This window comes from Monosiga brevicollis, genomic scaffold (genome assembly GCF_000002865.3).
Source record: "Monosiga brevicollis MX1 MONBRscaffold_32 genomic scaffold, whole genome shotgun sequence".
Taxonomy (NCBI): domain Eukaryota; class Choanoflagellata; order Craspedida; family Salpingoecidae; genus Monosiga; species Monosiga brevicollis.
Window position 1 is genome coordinate 302,763 of NW_001865069.1, and position 19,999 is coordinate 322,761.

Sequence of the window (19,999 nt, forward strand, 5' to 3'; positions counted from 1 at the left end):
TGAAGTTCACAAGCAGGGGTCTACCTTGCGGACGGCAGCCGTATCTGTGTGGGTATTGAGGAGCTCGAGATCCTGCAGAACGCCATCAATATCAGCCACAACACTGGCCCACTGCCGACATGTTCGCGTGAGTATGACCCCTTCAAAGAATCGGGAGCATCATCAGAGGATAGGTTGGGGGTGTCCCTCACCTTTGTCGCATCTCCCAGCACAACCACAACCATGGTCGTCGCGTCGTCCTCAATGCCAAAGGAGGCAAAGGCTTGCTTGAGCTACTCCAAGGCAGCGGCAGTGTCATGTGCGCTCAAGCTCAATGATATAGACCTCTGGGCTCACCAGCAAGCGCGCGGGACTCCCCTCTCCGCCCTTTGTTTCCTTTTCTACCAATCTCGAGTCGCGATCGCTCCGACTGCCATTTTCCTGTTCCATGAGGGCTAACCTGCTTATTGGGGATGAGGGCGTACATCATTTCCGCTTGGACCGTCTTTGTCTTCATTTTCTGATCAAGGCTGGCATTGTAGGCCGATAGAATGGCCAGTCGCAACTGGTGCACGCTGACCAACTATCCGAACCGCATCACCAGCCATGAGTACGCAAGGGGAGCTGGCATCAGTCCACCTGTGCGAATGCCAACCCTGAAGCGGGTCACACGCAACGTACGCAGGCCGGAGAAAGACACGCAGCTTCCAATTGCCCGGCCATGAGCCTGGCACGCAGATCACTCGCATTCTTCACGTGTTCAAAGAGGCCGATGCACACGGGCATGCCGTCCACGAGGTCGTCCGCAAAGCACTGCATCTTGGCCATGTGAGCCACGGCGTAGTGGTAATGTGTCCCTCCAAATCAAATAATCCCAGCTCGTCTTGACTTTAAGCCACCATCAGCCTCAAACTCATCCCAAAACGCCCAAGCAAGAATCAGAGCGCAGCACAGCCAGAACCCAGCGGAGGTGCGCCGAGACAGTGAGAGAGTGAGAGAGAGAGAGAGAGAGAGAGAGAGAGAGAGAGAGAGAGAGAGAGAGAGAGAGAGAGAGAGAGAGAGAGAGTTTGAGAGAGAGAGAGAGAGAGAGAGAGAGAGAGAGAGAGGCTTGCGCTTTTATGGTGTAAGAGAAAGTATAGCATTTGTCACACTTCCGATTCCAACATTTTCGGTTCATCGCTCTCTCTCTCTCTCTCTCGCGCTCTCTCTCTCTCTCTCTCTCTCCCGATCAACTGGCGGTCTGTCTTTTTTTTTTTCGAGGGGGTGGAGACTGACTGGCAGGGCGTGCAGAGAATGGCGGTTCGGGGCCAGGGCGCGGCCTTGCCGGCAAGGGTGGCTTGGGTCTTGGCTTTGTGGCTGGGTCTGGGCTGCTTTTTGTCCTGTGCAGGCCAGATGCGAACCTGCGCGCCCAAGGACCTGGAACAACTCGTGACCTACCTCACCACCACTCAGTGCCAGCTGATTGAGGCGTCAGCCGCCAACTTCCTGGCCAACGAGGACAGCGCCAAGCAGTTGACAACCGTACGATCCCTCCACCGTGTTTGCTCGCTCGCTCTTCATCTTCATCTTTCTTGTGATATACTATCACATCTACTGGAAATTTCTCCAATTTGCCCTCGTCTTTGACATTCCATTCCAATGGCCAGCCTTTGGTACATGGGCCCCATGAGACATGGGAGGGCACACTTGTTTGATAGCTGGTTTAAATATCTCACATCCGCAATTTGCACACTTGCCCCCCCCTTCCCACCCCCTGGCCCATCAGGCGCTGCTCAAGTCCACGACCATTGAGGGCTTTTCGGCTGTCCGGTGTCAGCTAAATTTGGCGTTTTTAGACGCCCTGGCCAATGCCCTCGCTTCGGGCCTCCGACTACAGCAGCTTGATCTGAGCCATAATCGTCTTCCACCGGCCGCTGTTATTCGCCTTGCACAGGCCATGCGCCGCGCACAATCCGTTGAAGTCCTCAACCTCATGAATGCCGGCATCGACGACGACGTTTTGGCTCAAGTCGGCGCGGACCTTGGGCATGGTCCGCTACGCGACCTGAATTTGGCTCGCAACGCCATTTCAGAACACGGCATTGAAGCTTTGGCCCAACCACTGCGGGAGCGAAAGCTTCTGCAGAAACTTGATCTGAGTATGAACCCCTTGGGTGATCGCGGCGTTGTCTCCATCGCAGTCCTTATCAGCGAGGTCAAGTCGCTGCGTCATCTCTCGCTTGCCGCAGTGCAATCAGAGGTGATTGGAGCCCGAGCCTTGGCTGCTACTCTACGACAGGTCAGATCATGGTCCAAACCCTTTCAAAGCGCAAGCTGTTTCGGCCTAGGAGTCAGCGTAACTCACCGTCGCCACCCCTTGAAATGCCAGGGCAAGTCTCAGCTTCAAGTGCTAATTTTCTCAAAGAACAAACAGCTGGGTGCGTCTTTGGCGTACCCCTTACCACTCTGTGTCGTTGAGCTTGAAAGCTTGCTCCAAACAATTGTGACGGCGCGTGTCTTGTGGACTCTCCTGGCACGACCAATCTTGCAGGCGTGGTTGGGGGCGAGGTATTTCAAAGCATGTTGGTGGCCAACCCCACTATCAAGTATCTTGATCTTTCGATGAACGCCCTCGGTGCGAACGATCATCTCGCCAGCCTGCTTTTATGCCAGCCAAGCCCACGCCCTTTGCGTGCAGCCGTCAATCCTCACACACGTGGCAAAAACGTACAGGCACTGCGGGCGTGCAAGCAGTCTTGCGAGGCGTCGGGCCGTCCCGCACGCTGCAACAGCTACTCTTGGCCGTCAATGACGCCGGTGACGGTATTCTCCCTGAATTTGTCAGCAACATCATTGCCCACCCTACCCTCGAAGCGCTTGATCTTTCCTACAATTTAATCTCGGAGCAGGGGGCCATGAACCTCGAAAAAGTCCTGGTGGCGGCCACGAGCGCCAGCCGCATGGGCACTCTGCGCAAGCTTTACGTGCGGCGCAATGCAGCCGATCACGCCACACTGCAACGGGTATGCGACTTCCCCCGCACCACGCACACGGCTCTCCTCTCGACCACCAAAAAGCATCGCTCACGTGAGACACTCGCTCATGGCAGATTGAAGCTCTGGTGGCCGCGTTGCCCAAGATTGAAGCCAAACCCACGAGCAAGCACGCACCACCTGCCGCTGGGGCTGACACAGTCGCACGTGAGGGCAAGCAAAGTAGTAGTCAGAGTGGCACGTGTGATGCCTCCTCAGCAGATTGCGAGACACCGACCTCAGCCACCGAGGCTGAGGCGACCTCGCATGGCAAGCGCCACTACACAGCCACGGAACATCGGCGCTCGGCTTTTGAGAATTTGGAGCGCAACCTCATCATTGTCTTGGCATTGGCTCGTCTTGAGCGCTTGGCAGACGCCTTCTACGCCGCCGATATCACCACTTTGGCCGGCTTTGAGGCAGAGTGGCGTCAGGACGGCGGAAGCAGTCGGGTCTGCATCCAGCGTTTGCTTGATGTTCAGGTATCCGTAGCCGAGAGTGACAAACTGGATGTCATGATGCGGGATAAAGCCCCTGGCCTCATTCTTGCCGCCCAGCTGGCGGCCCGGAACATCCCAATCCCCGATTTGAAAGAGAACCAAAATTGAGTCGATGAACATTTGCGTATCATGGTGGTGCATCCGTAAAAAAACAAACAGCTAGTTTGCATTCAATTGCTTGCCGCGTCAACAAATGGGTCAACACGCTCACGATTAGACACATAGGCAGCGAGCGCGTGGCGGGCAGGCATTAAGACACGATGGGCCAAGATCGCTCTCAGATCAGCTCGCTCTCATCATCATCAGACTCGTCATCATCGGCTGCAGCGGCTTCCCCCTCAGCCTGAGCCTTGACATCTGTTACAGGCACCGCATTTGCGTCAATGTCCTTCTGGAATCCTTCAAAGAACGCCTCCACTTCCTCCAGCTGCAAGCACCACAAAGAAAGAGGCGGTGTGAGGGGGCCACTCAGCACACGCAGGCCAAAGAGGCTATTGAATTTCGCCGTGATCAATGATCGCAACAACACAGGCTAACGCACCGGTGTTTGTTTGATCTTTGAGGCATCAAGTTGGGTCGAGCACATGGAGCACTGTGGTTGGTACTGCAGATATCGCAGGAACGCCTGCCCAAGAGCGACCGAGCCACAAGCGCGCACAAGCGCGCACAAGCGCGCACAAGCGCGCACAAGCATGCAGATCAAGATGAGGCAAGGCTGGTTCACATCGACAGACCGCCAGAAACGTCGGAATCAACCAGAGTATCTGAAACCACCGAGAAGTGGACGCTGAGAAGAGAGGTACGAACCGACTTGCGCGCCGGAAAGCGGCACGATGGGCACTGCGTGAAGTCGGTGCGCACACAAAAGTTGCCCGTGGCAATGCACATGGGTAGCCGCTTCTGGCAATTGTAGCACTGTTTTCATGATAAACGCACACGCGCGCGTGAGCATGGGCCGGGTGAGTTGAGGGTATTCCGCTGCAGACATGATGCAGCGACTCGCAGACCAACCGAAAGAGATGTGACGGGCAGCTGGGTGGAGCAGTAGGGGCAAGGCTCCTGTTCCTCCTCAACCTCGCTCAGATCGCGCTTGCGAACAATCGACTCAATCTTCTTCTTGTATTTCTCCTCAAGCTTGTCACGGTACTCGTTGGCCAACAATTGCTTGGCAAAGTCAAAGGCCTGCTTCTTCATGCCGCTGCGAAAGCATTCAATCACCGTGGTTGTCAAAATGTTGACCTCGTGGGCCGGGAAGCGACTAATGCTGTTGGCCACACGGTTCAGCATGCGCGCTGCCAATAAATGATCACCCAGCTTCATGCGGATCTAACAACCACGACCACAAGAAACTTGAATGAGCAGGTTGATGCCACACAAGCTCGTTGATGCAACATCGTCGCCGCACCTTGCCCAGGATGTAGGAATGCAGCATGTTCAAATCGTCGGACATTTCAGCGGGAATACCGATGCGCTGCTCCTTAAGCTCTACTCGATCCGTTAACCACACCACAATGAGGGGAAGCGAACTGCAGACGGAGAAGTTTGGAGGTACGAGGGCAGGCATCAAATGCCAGAATAAACACACCGTTGAACATTTGATATAAAACGTCGCGCGCCGTGCGATATGTGCCCGTGCGTTGCTCCTCTCGCGCCACCAAAACTACAAACACCAGCGCAACGCCGTGAGGCTGCATACGGGAAGCAAACTTTCATCTGCTGCACTTGTACTTACTGGCCGTGCGCGAAGCCTCTTGATACTGCTTGGTCTCCAAATAAAGACGGAATAGGTAACGGCTGTCCTTGGGAACGCCATCAACCTCCCCCATGAGATAATCCAAGACACGTTGCGTCAAGCCTGTCTCACCGGCCTCGCCCGCCTAAAAGGTTCAACATGAAGGGACACAGTAGGAATACAGAGTCAAAGGAGTGCAGATAATACCGTCTCCACCTGCACCGACAACATGGACAAGATCCGCTCAAAAGAAAAACTTTGGATTTACGCCATACCGCGCGAATGGCCAGCTCCACGTGCTCGCCGTCCTCCGTCGAGGCTTGCACGAGTCGGTTCACAGCATCGTCGTACAGGCCAGCCTGCAAGAAGAAGCGACCAGCCTGAAGGCCATTGCCCAAGCGATCATAGTCCTCTACGCATCAAAATAGCCACACAAGAAGGATGCATGCGGCGGTAAGATTTGGATATAGCCGGTGCCTTTGTTATTTGTCTTGCTCTTGCTTTTTCTTCGGAGGAAGGATGAGGGGCAGGGGTCGCCGCGACTAAAGCGTACCGGCAATCTGCTTGTAAACCTCGGGAGTGCCAGCATCACCAAGGGCCTCAGCGTACAGGTCGAGCTGGTTGTGTTGCTTGGCCATGGCGTATGCCTCATCGGCATTGCGCGACATGATCAAAAACTGGATGGCACTTGGCGCGTCCCCAATCTTTTGGAAGAAGTTGGCCACCATCTTGGCGCCCTCAACAGAGCCAGAGGCGCGTACCACCCGCACAGCCTCTTGAGGATCGCGCAAATGATCCAAGTTGATTCGGACGACCGAGACAACATCGTTGGCCGCCTCGTAAGCCGTGGCTGCCTCCTTGTAGCTGCCACTAGCTTCGCGGGCCTTGGCATATTGCAGCTGCAATGCCGTGTTGCTCACGCTCTCGAGCATTTCTCCGGCCTTGACCCAATTCTTGGTCTATTGCAACAAGACACAATGGATCGGCCATTGCTTGCCATGAGAGTCTGGAAATAGTCTACAACACAATGACCAGGAGAGTGCTCGACCACCCCGCCCCATCCGCACGCAAAACCCAACATACCTTGATGTACATTTCTGCGGCCTTATCAACCATGTTGGCCCGCTCGTAGCACTGGGCAGCCTCGTTGAAATGGTCGGTGGCCTCGAGGGCTGCACCACACTCGGTAAAGAGTTTGATTGATCCAATCTCCTCTGCCAGCGCCAACCCACGCGAGACATCGCCCGTGCGCAAAGCACAGCGAGCAATACCCGCCTTGCACGCGTCGTTATGCACACGCTCCCGCGGGTCATTTGTTTGCGCGGTCTGGTAGTGCTCAAGGGCCCGCGAAAAGTTGCCCCTACCATGCCACGTGCATACAAACGTGAGAAACGCGTTGGAAAATGAGTGCTCCGACGATGGTTGTTCGAGCCAGCATTCAAAACGCACTGGAACTCGAGCTGTTGAGCGTATTCGCGGGCGACGATAGGAAGGTCCTTGGGGGAGTACTTCGAGGCCAGCTTCAGGGCTTGCTCCCACTGTAGCAAGTCGCGATGCATGTGCAGGGCTTCTTCGGGCTGCGACGAGTTGAGGAACAACTGCTCGGCGCGGTTGAATTTGCCAAGTAGCATGGACACGTGCCCACCGAGCAGGTGGCGGTCTTCAACAAACTGGAGGCGGGAATAAGGGGGATGAGAAGAGTTGCAGCATCTCGCGCAATCCAAAGGTTGCGGCGACACACAAGCTACTGGCAAAAGAGCCTCTGCTGCGGCATACCTCGAGTGCCTTGAGCGTGCGCACCATGCCCGGCTTGCCCAGCAGCCGATACATGGTGGTGGCCGAAGCGATGTCCAAGGCTTTGAGTGCAGCTTCGGCCGCCTTGCTTGAAGCAACGGGCGCCTACAGAGGAGCAGCACGGTCGGTGAGCAACCACAATTGGATTTGCCAATTTAATCAAGGGCGCGATGGATGAGAGCCGATGAATGAGAGCCAAACAATAACATGCTCTGGACCCAAGAAGCAAAGAGAGCGAACCTTTTGCTGCGAACCCAACAGGCGATTGAGCAGGATGGCAGCCAAGGGGAAATTGCCCATCTGCAAAGCCGCCTCCATGGCCGCGGGCAAGTCGCTCAAGCCCACGTTCTTGGGCTCAACCAGGTAGCGATGGGTTGACAGGGTATCCGTCTTGGGCTTGCCACTTGGCGTGAGCGAGGTGACGGCACCTCCAACCAAACGCACGGGCAGACAGCCGTGCGCGAGCTGACTCTTGCCCACAAACTGGCAAAGTGATCCCAGCTCATTGTGGCCGCTCGCAACTATAGCATATGGTACCAACAGTCAGGCCACGCACCAATAATGGGAACGCATCAATCGAAACGCAATTTTGGATAAAAAAAAAAGAAAAAAGAAAAAGAAAGAAAACAGAAAGAAAAAAGAAAGGAAATTAAAAATAAAAAAAAAAAAAAAATCTACACATGGGAGGAGCTCGCAATCCAAGGGATGGCGGACGGGTACACACCGCTATCCACGTGATCTTGCAAGAAGGCGTAGACATAAAAACTGTCGTCGTCGTAGCCCAACAAGGTCTTTTCTGTTGCCACCGTGTCCCAAAGGAAGCCCTTGATTGTGGGGCTGACGTTGGGGATTTCCACGCAACTATCATCCACCTGGTACCACAAAACCAGCGGTGAGGTAGCCATTTGGTGCATGGAGCAAAGACCAAGTGGTGTGAATGTAAGGAGAATCGCAACGCGGGGCGGGTCGGCACGGACCGGAGAGTAGACAAAGGCATCGCCCTTGTTGTCAACGACAACCACGCGTGTGCCGGTTTCATCGGCAAAGAAGCGCTTGATGCCACTGGGAAGCTGATATTCGTTGACGAACATCCAGTCTTCGAGGCTGAAGTAGTGAATGCCGCCCTTGTCCGTTGCATAGATCAGGAACGCCCTGTTTAAACGAGATGGGAAGAACATTGCAAACGGCGCGTGAGCCGCGGCAGTACATGCACGGTAAACTGTCTCATCTGAATAAAGAGAGTATCTCCCGACAGCCTCAACCACATTCTTGGACCAATGCAACGGTTTGTGCAACACAGCCCAGGGGATGGGATTCACAAAGACGATTCCGCTTACTCTGTGATGGTGGAGGCAATAATCTTCTCGCTTGACTTTTCGGGGAAAAGCTTGGCTTCCCGGCCATCACCGGTACCCATGTCTTCATCGTACTCGATAAGCTGAAGCTGAAGCTTTCCGCCGCATTGCACGGCGGCGTAGTCAGCGTTGAGACTGATGCCGTCCACGGTGCCCACATAGTCGCGTGGCGAGCCAGCCACGAGCTTGGGCTCTTCGTCGGCTGCGGTTGTGTAGAACCAGGCGTTGTTATTCATAGCCACGGCAGCGTGAAAGGGGCCTGCACCGACAATGAGGGGTTCAATCGGCAGTTTGATGCGATGGCGAATCGCGGGCTGGTCGAAGAACTGAGCGGTCAACTCTTTGAGTGAGGACATGTAAGCGAGCGACTTGCTCGAAGCTTGACCCAAGACGGGAAGCTTCATGAGGTATGTGTACACGGCGCCAGACATGGTGCTGATGGTCAACAGTTGTCCATCCTCGCTCCAGCGCAAGCGATCCAGCATGCCACGGTCATCCTCGAGCGGGATGATGGCGTACACGTCCGAGGGCTCGAGCATGTCGTGAATCTTCACAAAGTCATCGCCCGCCGTTGCCACCTTTTCCACAGCGTGGCAGCAAGCAATGTCATTCAGGCGCGTCTTGTGATTGCGCACTTGGAAGAGCTCTTGACCAATCTTGTCCATGTGGGTGGACACGGAGACAAAGTAGCCCGAGCTGAAGCCGATGTAAAGGTTGCCTCGAGCGGACCAATCGTAGGCAACGATCGTGCCGTATTTCTCCTGAAATGCCAGCTCAATCGGGTTCTCGGGATCCTCAAGGTTAAAAATGTAGAGGGTCTTCTTGTCCAGAATGAGACTCGCCTAGATGAGGTTCCATGAGCGGCAGAAACATGCAAGCAGAATGGGCAAGGTTTGGCAGGCATGGGCACGTCAACATGCAGGCTTGATACGCAGACGTACCTTGGGCTCGTGAAGCTTGCCCTCGCGCAGGGCTGTCTTGGGCGGGCTGTAGAAGCGGATGCTCGAGCCGTCGCTCTGCAGCATGGGCTGATGCAAGGTATCACCGTCGCTATTATTGATGGTGAAAGACCTGTCATTGGAGAGGAGAGCAAAGTTGTTGTTTTGGTCAAAGATGCCCTCGGTAATGCTTTTGTTATGCTTGCCCAGGATGGGAATCTATTCCACGCGTGGCGAGGTCGGTGGTGAGCGGCATGGCCAGCAGGCAGGCAGGCAGACTTTTTGACCATACCATGGGCGCACGCTTGGCGCTCGGCTGCAAGCAAACAATGGGATGGCAGACTTACGCGGCGGCGGACTTCCTGGTTGTACAGGATCAGATTGCCTTTGACGGTACCGATGATCAGGAGGAGCTTTTCGGTGGACCAGCGGACCATGCTCAGGGGGCTCTTCTCGTCCGTCTCGAGCAGAGAGGATTCCTTCGTGTCAGAGTTCCACATGAGCACCTTATCTGCGGAGCGGACAATCAGCCGTTTCGGGCGCGACGGGTGAGCGGCGGGTGCGCACGATGTGCGCCACTGCAGACTGGGAGCGTTGGCGCGGGGCACGACACAAGGGCATACTTGAGCCTTCACAGGCAACGGCCAGTGTGATGCCTTGAGCATCCCAGTCCATGGACACGGCATTGCTGAAAAGCACAGTCAAGATCCAGCATCAGCTAGCTGCAAAGCAATGGCAAGGGACAGTTTACGGAGGAGGGCGGGCCGCCGTGCACGCACCCCTCGGTTTCGAGCTCAGCGACAATGTTGCCTTCGCGGTTGTAGATGTTGACGCGGCGATTAGCGCTAAAAGTGTAGAAGCAAACGCCAAGTTCAGATCAACCAAAACCAGGAAGGGGAGGGACCAAGGTTCGGGCTCGTGGACCCGAAAAAGTGAGCGAAGATTGGGAGGCGGGGGGAGGTCGTACCCAGCCGAGGCCAAGTATTTGCCCGATTTTTTCTGCCACTGGAAGAGCACACGGCTGTTGCCGTGCGCGCTGCCGGGAACCGAAAAAACGCGCTGCGATCATGAAGAGGAAGCATGCAAGTCATGCAAAAGCCCGAGTCCCGACAATGAGTTTGAGCGAGGCCCGCGCGCGTCAGCCCTGGTCCGTCAGACACCCTCTGTTCTCTTTGTGTTTTGGCAATGCAAACAAGCTTGCCACCACCAGCTCATTTGATGACCAAGGTGAAGCGCTCCTCCCCACTCATGTCTTTTTCCCTCTTTGACCACAGAGCCAGCCCGCGCGAGCAAGCTTTGAGTCATCAGCCAGCCATCATCGATCCAGACGCACCTTCATGACCACCGGGCAGTGGTAGAGAAAAAATGGAATAAAATGCTCGAGCCGATGAACAGCATTAACTTATAAAATATCTACACAAACTAATATACTGGACATTAATGAATCTTCAATAAGTGGTATATTTATGGGAGACTATAGCCTGACGAACTTGACTACGTTGTGGATCATTGGGAGCTAAACTCATTCCTCAATGAGATGCCACCTCCCACCCTGGCGCCTTTCCCTCTCTCCCTCTCTTTCCCTCTCTCTTTCTTCTCTGCCACTGGTCAGAGGCGCTGCCGTTTGCACACACACACAGAGCAAATTTCGAATGAATGTTGTTGTTATTGTTGTTTTCGACGGTTTTCTGTTGTTTTTTGCTGTTGTGTTTGACATTCTCTGAGTTTTGAATTCAAAACACGATGTTTGACCGCGATGCATCTCTTGTCGCTAGAAACAACCATAACACCTGTTCTCACCACTTGTTGTGCTGACAACCACGATATTGTCAGCCTTTTTGTGCTCGACCAAATTGCCCAAAATTTTGTGAGAGCGAGAGAGAGAGAGACACACACACACACACAAGCGCGCGCGAAAGGGTCGGAATGGCAGTCGATTGACGTTGGTGAATGATTGATTGATCGGTTGATCAGTTGCTGGTGAGCTTGACAAGGCAGGTGTCAGCCCCACCTTCAGGACCGGGCTCATACGCCACAACTTTTGAGGATGAACGCGCAACAAATCAAGGCCGAGCGTGCTGCTCATGATATGATCCTGGGTATGAGGGCTGATGCGGGCGTCGGTGGGCGGTAGCGTGGTACCGGGCCTCGGTTCTCACGCGCCCTCGATCGCCTTTAGCTGTGGGCGAGCAACACCTGCAATCGACACTTCAACAAGAAAGGGAAAGGAACGAGTGGCGGATTGCCGCGGCCCGTGATGAGGTGCGTCCGGCGTGCGCATGTTGGCCTGCCCCTTTCTCCCTGACTGCTGTCTCATGGTGGTGTCTTTGTCGACACAGGCTCGGGATGCCGAGCGTGAGATTGCCGCCGCTGAACGCGAAAAGTTGATTGCCAGCCACCACAGCGAGCTAGAGGTGATGTTGCACGCCCCCGTCTCGACCTTGACCTGGCAGATCAAGGCTCATTCGAGACACCACATGATGCTACAGGCTCTTGCTCAGCAGCTAGCACAGGAGCAGGCCAAGGCCCTGGCAGCCCAAAAGAAGGAACTGCAGGAAGCGAGCAAGGCTGCGGTTCAAGCAGCGCGTCGCGAGGAACGCCAAGCTGCCGAGCTTCGCGTTGAAGCCGCCCGGTCCGTCCCGCAGGACCCAAAATGGTGTGCATCAGACCTCAGGCCTACACTCACAGCATTCAATTGTTTTGGGCCATCCAATTCTCCACGACAGTCTGGAGGCTCGACAGCAAAAGAGTGAACTTCATCGCTTGGCCGTCCTCAAGGCCAAGGCCGTGATCTGGGAGCGAGTACGTTCGAATGGCGCCAGCGCTGGCCTGGCCTGCGTGTTCTTTCCATCGGCTGCCTCACGCACCTTGCCTTGGCGTTGCCTGTTGGGTTTCCATGTGTCAGGCTGAGCAGAAGGTTCTAGTCGAGGCAGAAAAGGCTCGAACCGAAGCGTATGCTCGTGCCAAGGCACAATTTGACGAGGAGATTGAGGTGAATCCCCTCGCCTTCTCGCTGGCCGGGCCCTTTCTTCTCCGGCACCGTGGCCTGACCCGTGGTTTTGGGCGACCGACCCTGCATCACCTCGTAGCGCGTCAAGGGAGAAACGGCCACAGCCGTGGCAGCTGCCATTGTACCCTACAAAGCGACTATCGAGCAGCTACACGCCGACATCAAGGTTTGATGCCAACTTGCTGCTCAGGCACCAGCCAAGAGCAGCGACAGTGCTGCAGACATGCTGTGTTTTAGCATTCTGCCTCGCTCATGACAACATGTTTGCACCCATGCTGGGCATTTTTGGGGTAGGACCTGTATGCGGAGATTGAAGTCCACAAAGAGCGCCTTGTACACGCCAAAGAAGAACACGAGAGCACGCGCGTGGACATGGAACAGCTGCGTGACTCCTTCCGCAAAACCCTTTCATTGATTCCCGGATACCAGAGCGATAACCCGTGGTTACTGTGAGGTGTACCCTCCCCCCATCCTTCCTGACCTGTCCTTCAGACGATGCTAAAACCTGATTTCCACCCACTTGACTAAATTTATACGTGCTTGACGGGCACGCCCCAGCAGGCACGACTGGCCATGCACTGCCACCCAATGCTCAGAGAGCACCCGATTTGCTTTTCACATTAAGAGACTTGTTTTTGTGTTCCGTGTTGTTTTGCTTTGTTTTGAAACCAGCAAGATTATGGTATTGATGAATTGATAGTCGATTGAAGGTGACCATGGCTCACGCAACTACCTTGCCAGAAGGATTGAAGCATTCGTCACCACTGCACTCGCGAAAGGCTCGGAGGCGCTCATGCAGTTGCTGTTTCTTGCTTGCATCGCCAGACTCATGCAAGTTGTTCATTTCCCACGGGTCTGCGGTAATATCATACCACTCCACCATGTTTTCCGCATCGTCAAACTCACAGTAGATGGAATTCTCGTCCGGTTTGATGGTCCGCAAGCACTTGTCTATATGCATGCAAGGTCACAAAACAAGCACCATGGGAAGCTGTGAGATGCGCGATGAGGCAGGGAGGTTCATCACTGCAACAGGGGTGGAATGGGGTGTTTGTGTGTGTGTGTGTGTGTGTGTGTGTGTGTGTGTGTGTGTGTGTGTGTGTGCGTCTGTGTCTGTGTGTCTGTGTGTGTCTGCGTCTGTGTCTGTGTGTGTGTCTGCGTCTGTGTCTGTGTGTGTGTCTGCGTCTGTGTCTGTGTGCCGGAGGCTTTCTCCCGAAAAAAGAAACATGATGAATCGCACATGTATTGTTGACGGCATCGCATGGCGTGCTGCCATGCTCTCCTCCACACAATTCCACGCCAGCACAGGTGAAGTTGGCGCCGCAATCACCTTCGCCTCGAGGGGCCTCAAGGTTTTCCCACGAGTCGATACTGGGGCCGCCTGTAGAGGCAACCATGCGTCAGGACATGCAGGTGCCTGCATACGGAAAGTTGGTATCGGGACACACCATATTCAATCAAAAAGTCCTGCCGCCAGTCAGAAGGCGTCGCATTGCGCGCGATGGGCAGCCACGAGCGTCCATCCATAACAGCTGGCTTGGTTACACCCTGCCAGGAGTCGACATGCAGTGCCAACATATGGACATGATTGAGGTGGGAATCTTCTTGGTCCTAGCAATTTTCACACTTGCTGCACATCTGTCGTGCTAGCACACCACATTCATCAAAAAAATGACTAGCGTGGCCTACCGCCATGTCAAGGATGGTGGGGGCCAAGTCAATGTGTGGGGCCAGGGCTTCTGTTCCACTGTTCTTGGGAATACCCGGCCCGCGTACCACCAACGGTACGCGAATGTCCGTCTCATACAACTGACGCTTGTCAAACTCCATGCCAAACTGACCCAGGTGTTGCCCATGATCTGAGCTGTAACCCGGCGACACATGGAGAGGAAATGAATACGTAAAAAGAGAAGTTGTACAAGACAATTTACGCAAAAAAAGGGGAGCTATCCAGCGATGGGCGTTTCATGCCAAGCCCTCATCAAACCCGCACGACCGTCACCTGAATAAAATGTAGGTATTATCCAGCTGGCCAAGCGTATCGAGTGTACCCACAAGCCTCTCAACCAGGTCATCCACGGACTGGAGGCAGCGCCAACGATCCACAAAGGTACTATCGCTGTTGATAATGTGCTACAGATTCACAGTGATCAGACCCCTCCACCCCAATACTAAACTCCACATCGAGCCTACCTCCATGAGGCCCTGTGGATGAGATTTCAAGCCTGCGCTTGGACGCACCTGAGGCTCCATTGGGCCAAATTGGCGCATGAGCCAGTGTTTGGCACCAGGTCCCGAACTAGCCGCGGGCGCTTTGTTCCAGTTTGGTGTACGTGGTGCCGTCATATCGGGGAACAAGTTGGCATACTATGCGACCACCACGTCAGACAAGCAACATGAGCTGCCAAGAATCAGTCCGGTCTGTGCATAGTCAGAAGCCTCCGACGTGCCTGTGGCGCGGCCACATTGGGTACATGAGGACACGGGGTGGCGACCATCATGAAGAAGGGGTCATCCTGGGTCCAGTTGTGCGTCAGCCATGCCACCGATTCATTCTTGAGCACATCCGTGTAGTAGTCTGTGCGCCCAGATGTGTAATGAGGGAAGGCTGCGCGTCGCTCATCACGACCAGCATTCTCAGTCTGACATGTCTCCCTGCGTTGCCTGCCTTGTGCATACCCGTTGCGTAGTCTTGCCCAAAGTTGCGCTGGCGCCCATTGTCGGAGACGGAATAGTCGTAGTACTTGCTATTGCCCACCAAAGCATGCCACTCCTTCCATCCATCCGGGATGTGGGCCACGCCACCCACGCTGGGCGCGCCGTAGGCTGGATTGTGACCCAGAGATTCAAAGCGCAAGGGCTCGTCAAGAAGCTGCCAGCAGTAGTCGTGCAAATGAAGTTGGCGAGAAGCACGTCATGCCAAGCGTACTGTTGAGGTATTTGCCGCTGTAGTAGGACTGGTGACGGCTGTTGTTGCGTAGAAAAGCTGCCATGTTCATTCTTTCGGGTCCACGCTGAAAATCAGTCCCTCCACAGGTGTTATCTATTACTCTACGAACCAGCAGTGGCACCCCCAGTCACGACAAGGCAAGAAAGGTGGCCACAACCTAAGCGCATCCCCTTTGCCAGAGCATTTGGCACACACCCTGTGTTGTGCATGTAGCGCCCTGTCGTGACTTCGGCGCGCTAAGTCGGAAGAGCACGCCGCATGAGTGGTTCAGGCGTCGTGATAGGTACGCTGGAGCTTGTCCGTCGTGCAACACGGACCGACCGAGGGGCAACAGATGGGCGTGTTAGCAAAGGCGTTGAAGAAGCGCATGCCCTGTTGACGCACAAGACGATCCAGCTTTGGCATGGCGTCGAGCCTATTCCGTGACATGAACTCCCAACGCGTGAGGACATCAGTAAACTGGATCGTCGCACACCAGCACAGCATTGGTTATCAACGTACGAGCCCAAGACCTCATCCTGATCGTCTGTGAAGATGAAGAGGATGTTGGCCGTGCCATTTCCTGTTTGTGATCCAGCATGGGCACTGCCAACAAGCAGCACCAGCACCAGCAAGCCACAGCGCCAGGGCCGATGGCGCTGGCGCGGAGTCATTCGTGCGATCGATGCCATCATTCGCAAATCTGCTTGCCGATCAAACACGTGCATAAACTCTTTAAGTTTATTCATAAACTCATATGGAAACATGAGCATATTGTGTTTAGTTCAACATACATCTTCATCTTCTCATCTTTATCCTGCATCAGCTCAATGGACCGCACCTGCACACGCAACTGACACCCCAAATGTCAGATAATCATGGAAATTGTTTGTCGCACTTTTTTACACTTCCGCTCACGCGTCAATCGTTTCATTTTTTTTTTTATTTTCTTGGTCTCCAGTGCCTCGGGGCTAGTCGGTGCCTCAAAAGCCAGGGCCTTTCTGCCGTGTTGGTGCTGAGCTTGGACGTCTAGTATCGCGAGGCGCCAAAAAGACGATTCAACCTCTCTACGCACATAGGCATCCTTTTTTTTGTTCATTCTCCCCTTGGAAGAGCGATTGGGCTTTCGGGCCACACTCAGACCGCCAGCATGGGTTCGCATCGCACATTGGCTCGTAGCCCGACCCAAGTGTCACTTCGCAAATCGCTGGGTTGCAACTCCCTCATGTGCCTGAATGCCTGGTGCCTCTGCGCTCGTCGATATGCATAGCCATGTCCAACAAGGATTTTCGCCAGCTGATCATGACGCCGCGACCCAATCGGGATGAGTCCCCATCTTCACAGACGGCCAAGACCGTGGACAGCTCCAAGGGCGATGCTACAACGGACAAGACCAAGCCCGCCAAAAAGTCGAGCTGGAAGCCACGTGCTGTGTATGTATAAGTTGACTCCCATTTTGCCATAACCGGCCCGGGCCCACAATGGCTGACTCGCCTGTACGCTCGGGATCCTAGCCGTCTCTCTGCTGAGGAGGAGGAAACCCGCAAGCGTCAAGCAGAGCTCGCTGCCAAGGTATGCTACAGCATTTATGGTGACCGATATGACCAAGCATCTCGGCTTGCGCCATCCTGTATGCCTCTGGTTTTGTGCGCATGGGGCAAGGGCGCTCATGGCACATTCTTGTATGTATCGTAGTACCGCGACCGTGCCGCCGAGCGCCGCAAGCAAGAGGACCAGGAGGACCAGGCCACGCAATTGCACCGTCTCATTGAGCAATCGCTACCGACAGGGCCACCGTACGTATGCCGTTTGTTTGGGCAAAGAGCTTGCTCTCACACACAAGCTCTCACTTTGTATGCGGTGCCATGCTGGCTTGCAGTGGTAGTGAGGCAGTTGTCGATGCCAAGCAGGCCATGATTGAGCAGTCTAAATACCTGGGTGGTGATATGGAGCATACGCACTTGGTCAAGGGTCTGGACTATGCTCTCTTACAAAAGAATCGGGAGGAAGCAGCCAAGACCCAAAGCCAAACGGGCGAGGCTGCGGAGGACGGAACCAATCCTGATGATATCCAGGAGAACCCTCTTGAGGTGACTCGCCTTCGTTTCGCCAACCGGCTGCCCCTGCTGAGTTTGATATTTGCATTCTTTGGGGGAAAATGCTTTGACGACACCGGTCTTGTTCTTGCCTGCCTTTGGCTTTAGGTCAAGTGTCGCACGCGTCTAGCCAGAATGGTGCTGCAATCCGCTTTCCGTCACGCCGCGCCCCGTGCCACAAATGAGTTTTTTGAGCCCGGCCGGATGGCTTACGTGCTAGACCCGCGGCCCAATCGCGCCGCGCCGCGAGCCGTGTCTGCTGTTGATGACGTCCCCACAACCATTTTGCGGAGCAAGAGTGACATCAAGCAGTACGCTCGCAAAACCAAGGTACGATTCACACGCGCCATTCACAGCTGGTCCATCTTCAACATGTTGCTTGCTGCTTCTCATGATGGAATGCTGCTGTATTGTTTGCTGGGGCACGCGGCAGAGCGCCACCCACGACATTGTGGTTAACAAACTTGTGTCAATTGTAGAGAACATCCGTGAGGGCAAACGCTTGCGCAAGCAGAAACGCAAAGATAAAAAGCGTTTGGCCGAGTCGGGCGAAGAGGAGTCACGTGATGGGGAGACGGGAGATTCTGGTGTGGCTCCGCCGCGTAAATCCTCGCTAGCCATGCCCCTTCGTGAGAAGGAAGAGGATGCCGAGTTGGACATTTTTGCTGATGCTGGCGACTATAAACCACGGGAAACCAGTGCGTCCCGCCCCCCATTGTCGATGCCTGGCCCACGCGTAGTTTTGGGCATTGTGTAACTGCCTGTTGGCGAATGGTGTGGAATGTGATAGAGGATGGCCTGAAGCAACGCAAGCGGCGCGTGCAGTTCCATGTCACAGAAGAGCATGTTGGTATGTATCTTCATTTCGTTGCCTTCCACTTGATTGATGAATGTTTTGTTTGTTTGTTTTGGTTTCTGGACAAGAGCAACTTTTGATATGATTCTGGTGTTATGCTGACCCCCCATTGCCATGTCCCAGTGGACATGTCATTGCCGCCTTCTGAGCGAGATCATTCACGAGGTACGTTACAAATTGGGTGGTCTCATCATGACCGCCCATGACTGCTCGCTCACCTCCCTATTTCTTTCACGTAGAAGCAGTAGTGACCCGCTTTGAGGGCGAGGCCAGCCGAACGGCAGCATTAGGTCCTACAAAGCCTCCGAGTGAGGATTTGGAAAATGGACCAGCGCCCGGTCCCACCATGCCTGGTCCCACCATGCCCGGTCCCACCATGCCCGGCCCCACCATGCCCGGCCCCTCCATGCCTGGTCCCTCCATGCCCGGTGCAGGCTATCCTGAAATGCCCGGGGCAAGCTACCCTGAACTGCCGGACGAACATGCGTCTGGCTATCCAGAAATGCCACCAGAGGATGGCGAGCTGGAAGAACAGGACGATGAAGAGTCTGAAGAAGAAGAAGATCCGGAGCAGGCTCGACGTGATGCGATTCAACGACGAGGTGTGTTTCTCGGCCCCAGAAACAAGAGCTGTGAATTCCCCAAAGCGTCGCATCGTCACTTGGCTGTGGGCATCTTTTAGCATACAGCAATCCTCAAGCATACGTTCAATCTCTACTCGCTGAAATGGAGGATGGAGACGAAGATGATGGCCCCATCATCGATTCGCGCGCCATACAGCGCATTCGTGCAGACGGTCTGACGGCCTATGATGAGGTGCGCTTGGCAACTTTTTGCTTGATGCGACGTGCAACACAAGTTGTGCTCTTGTCTCAGCTTACCTCACTTCTTGCTGAAAACAGTATACTCCCATGGGCATGGCGGGCGGTGATAGCGATGATGAGCGACAAAAAGATGATGTACGATTTGGAAGACGTCGTTGGCAAAAAATGCGTCCCCGTCTTGTCCTCATTAATATGCCTGCTTTGCTCCCCAGGATGAGGCACCAGCGAAAACACGGGCTCAGTTTGATAGCGACGAAGCCTATCGCAAATATATGGCTGAGGTGCGCTGCTTCTACCCAACTCCCCACCCGCTTATCTTGCCCTGCTTTTGGCCCGTGTTGCCCTCTGTTATCCGTGGTCCATCTGCATCACACCTTTACGTTCAATGAATCATGATGGCTGACATACGTTTGTCCAATGTGTCTTTCTTTGCAGCATGCTAGCAAGCAGAAACGCAAGTAAGTTTGCAGCCAGAAATCCCCCTGACGTCAGCACGCCCCTTGGTCAGCGGTCAGCTCTCGCCATGCTCATGATCTTGCACCCGTGTGTCCAGGCGCCGCAATCAGACTGGGCCAGACAAAGGCCAGCTCAACCGAGATTGGCAGAAGATTCAAGCGGTATGTTGCTACAGCCTTGGGATGGCAGGTGGTGATGACGAGGACAGGCGTTGGCTCATACCAGCCCGGACTTCTTATGCGATTGCACGTCAACTCAGATGTGGGCCAAGGAGGATGGTGAGGCAGCCAGTAAGAAGCCCAAGACTTAATTCGTCATGTTTCTTGGAGCTTGGGCCCTTTTCTAAACAGAAAATGTCAAAAATTTGATTTCTGAATTTGGGCTCGTTGCGACTGTCACAAACACTAAATGCATGGAACACACGCTTTGCGGCACCCGTGCTTGAAAAGCTCGTTTTCACTCTCAATTTGAGAGGATTCCTGTTGTTATGAACAAGGGCTGATCACGTTTAGTACACTA

At 54.5% G+C, this 19,999-nt stretch overlaps 6 protein-coding genes across 6 annotated transcripts; 3 read left to right on the plus strand and 3 right to left on the minus strand.

The window, feature by feature from the left end:
* Positions 1 to 6: 6 nt before the first annotated feature.
* On the minus strand, positions 7 to 1,156 carry MONBRDRAFT_29203 (uncharacterized protein; the record flags this gene model as incomplete). Its single annotated transcript, XM_001749669.1, has 5 exons — positions 7 to 111; positions 192 to 272; positions 440 to 562; positions 661 to 792; positions 941 to 1,156. 5 exons carry the CDS (start codon positions 1,154 to 1,156, stop codon positions 7 to 9), a joined length of 657 nt encoding a protein of 218 aa, XP_001749721.1.
* MONBRDRAFT_34238 (uncharacterized protein) lies at positions 1,157 to 3,598 on the plus strand (the record flags this gene model as incomplete). The annotated part of the gene is made up of 6 exons (XM_001749613.1): positions 1,157 to 1,500; positions 1,745 to 2,257; positions 2,348 to 2,396; positions 2,510 to 2,593; positions 2,692 to 3,045; positions 3,153 to 3,598. Exons 1-6 carry the CDS (start codon positions 1,273 to 1,275, stop codon positions 3,596 to 3,598), a joined length of 1,674 nt encoding a protein of 557 aa, XP_001749665.1. The 5' UTR covers positions 1,157 to 1,272.
* Positions 3,599 to 3,767: 169 nt separating this feature from the next.
* MONBRDRAFT_34239 (uncharacterized protein) lies at positions 3,768 to 10,648 on the minus strand (the record flags this gene model as incomplete). The annotated part of the gene is made up of 22 exons (XM_001749670.1): positions 3,768 to 3,917; positions 4,032 to 4,115; positions 4,298 to 4,405; positions 4,502 to 4,816; positions 4,896 to 4,975; positions 5,076 to 5,150; positions 5,223 to 5,367; positions 5,498 to 5,634; positions 5,776 to 6,181; positions 6,306 to 6,582; positions 6,672 to 6,892; positions 6,999 to 7,121; positions 7,257 to 7,537; positions 7,741 to 7,888; positions 7,994 to 8,168; positions 8,354 to 9,213; positions 9,313 to 9,528; positions 9,657 to 9,820; positions 9,933 to 9,997; positions 10,089 to 10,154; positions 10,277 to 10,368; positions 10,643 to 10,648. 22 exons carry the CDS (start codon positions 10,646 to 10,648, stop codon positions 3,768 to 3,770), a joined length of 4,194 nt encoding a protein of 1,397 aa, XP_001749722.1.
* A 198-nt stretch (positions 10,649 to 10,846) lies between these two features.
* MONBRDRAFT_29206 (uncharacterized protein) lies at positions 10,847 to 12,772 on the plus strand (the record flags this gene model as incomplete). Its single annotated transcript, XM_001749614.1, has 7 exons — positions 10,847 to 10,916; positions 11,489 to 11,571; positions 11,649 to 11,728; positions 11,955 to 12,111; positions 12,215 to 12,301; positions 12,399 to 12,485; positions 12,614 to 12,772. 7 exons carry the CDS (start codon positions 10,847 to 10,849, stop codon positions 12,770 to 12,772), a joined length of 723 nt encoding a protein of 240 aa, XP_001749666.1.
* Positions 12,773 to 13,040: 268 nt separating this feature from the next.
* MONBRDRAFT_29207 (uncharacterized protein) lies at positions 13,041 to 15,922 on the minus strand (the record flags this gene model as incomplete). Its single annotated transcript, XM_001749671.1, has 12 exons — positions 13,041 to 13,270; positions 13,560 to 13,700; positions 13,768 to 13,867; positions 14,009 to 14,183; positions 14,403 to 14,452; positions 14,561 to 14,686; positions 14,794 to 14,897; positions 14,999 to 15,145; positions 15,249 to 15,370; positions 15,465 to 15,505; positions 15,591 to 15,684; positions 15,771 to 15,922. The coding sequence occupies 12 exons, from the start codon at positions 15,920 to 15,922 to the stop codon at positions 13,041 to 13,043; spliced, it is 1,482 nt and encodes a 493-aa protein (XP_001749723.1).
* Positions 15,923 to 16,518: 596 nt separating this feature from the next.
* MONBRDRAFT_34240 (uncharacterized protein) lies at positions 16,519 to 19,861 on the plus strand. The gene is made up of 14 exons (XM_001749615.1): positions 16,519 to 16,681; positions 16,763 to 16,820; positions 16,944 to 17,044; positions 17,128 to 17,338; positions 17,453 to 17,674; positions 17,778 to 18,042; positions 18,135 to 18,194; positions 18,440 to 18,802; positions 18,883 to 19,016; positions 19,103 to 19,159; positions 19,237 to 19,305; positions 19,460 to 19,482; positions 19,578 to 19,641; positions 19,740 to 19,861. The coding sequence occupies exons 1-14, from the start codon at positions 16,521 to 16,523 to the stop codon at positions 19,788 to 19,790; spliced, it is 1,839 nt and encodes a 612-aa protein (XP_001749667.1). The 5' UTR covers positions 16,519 to 16,520; the 3' UTR covers positions 19,791 to 19,861.
* The last annotated feature ends 138 nt before the right edge of the window (positions 19,862 to 19,999 follow it).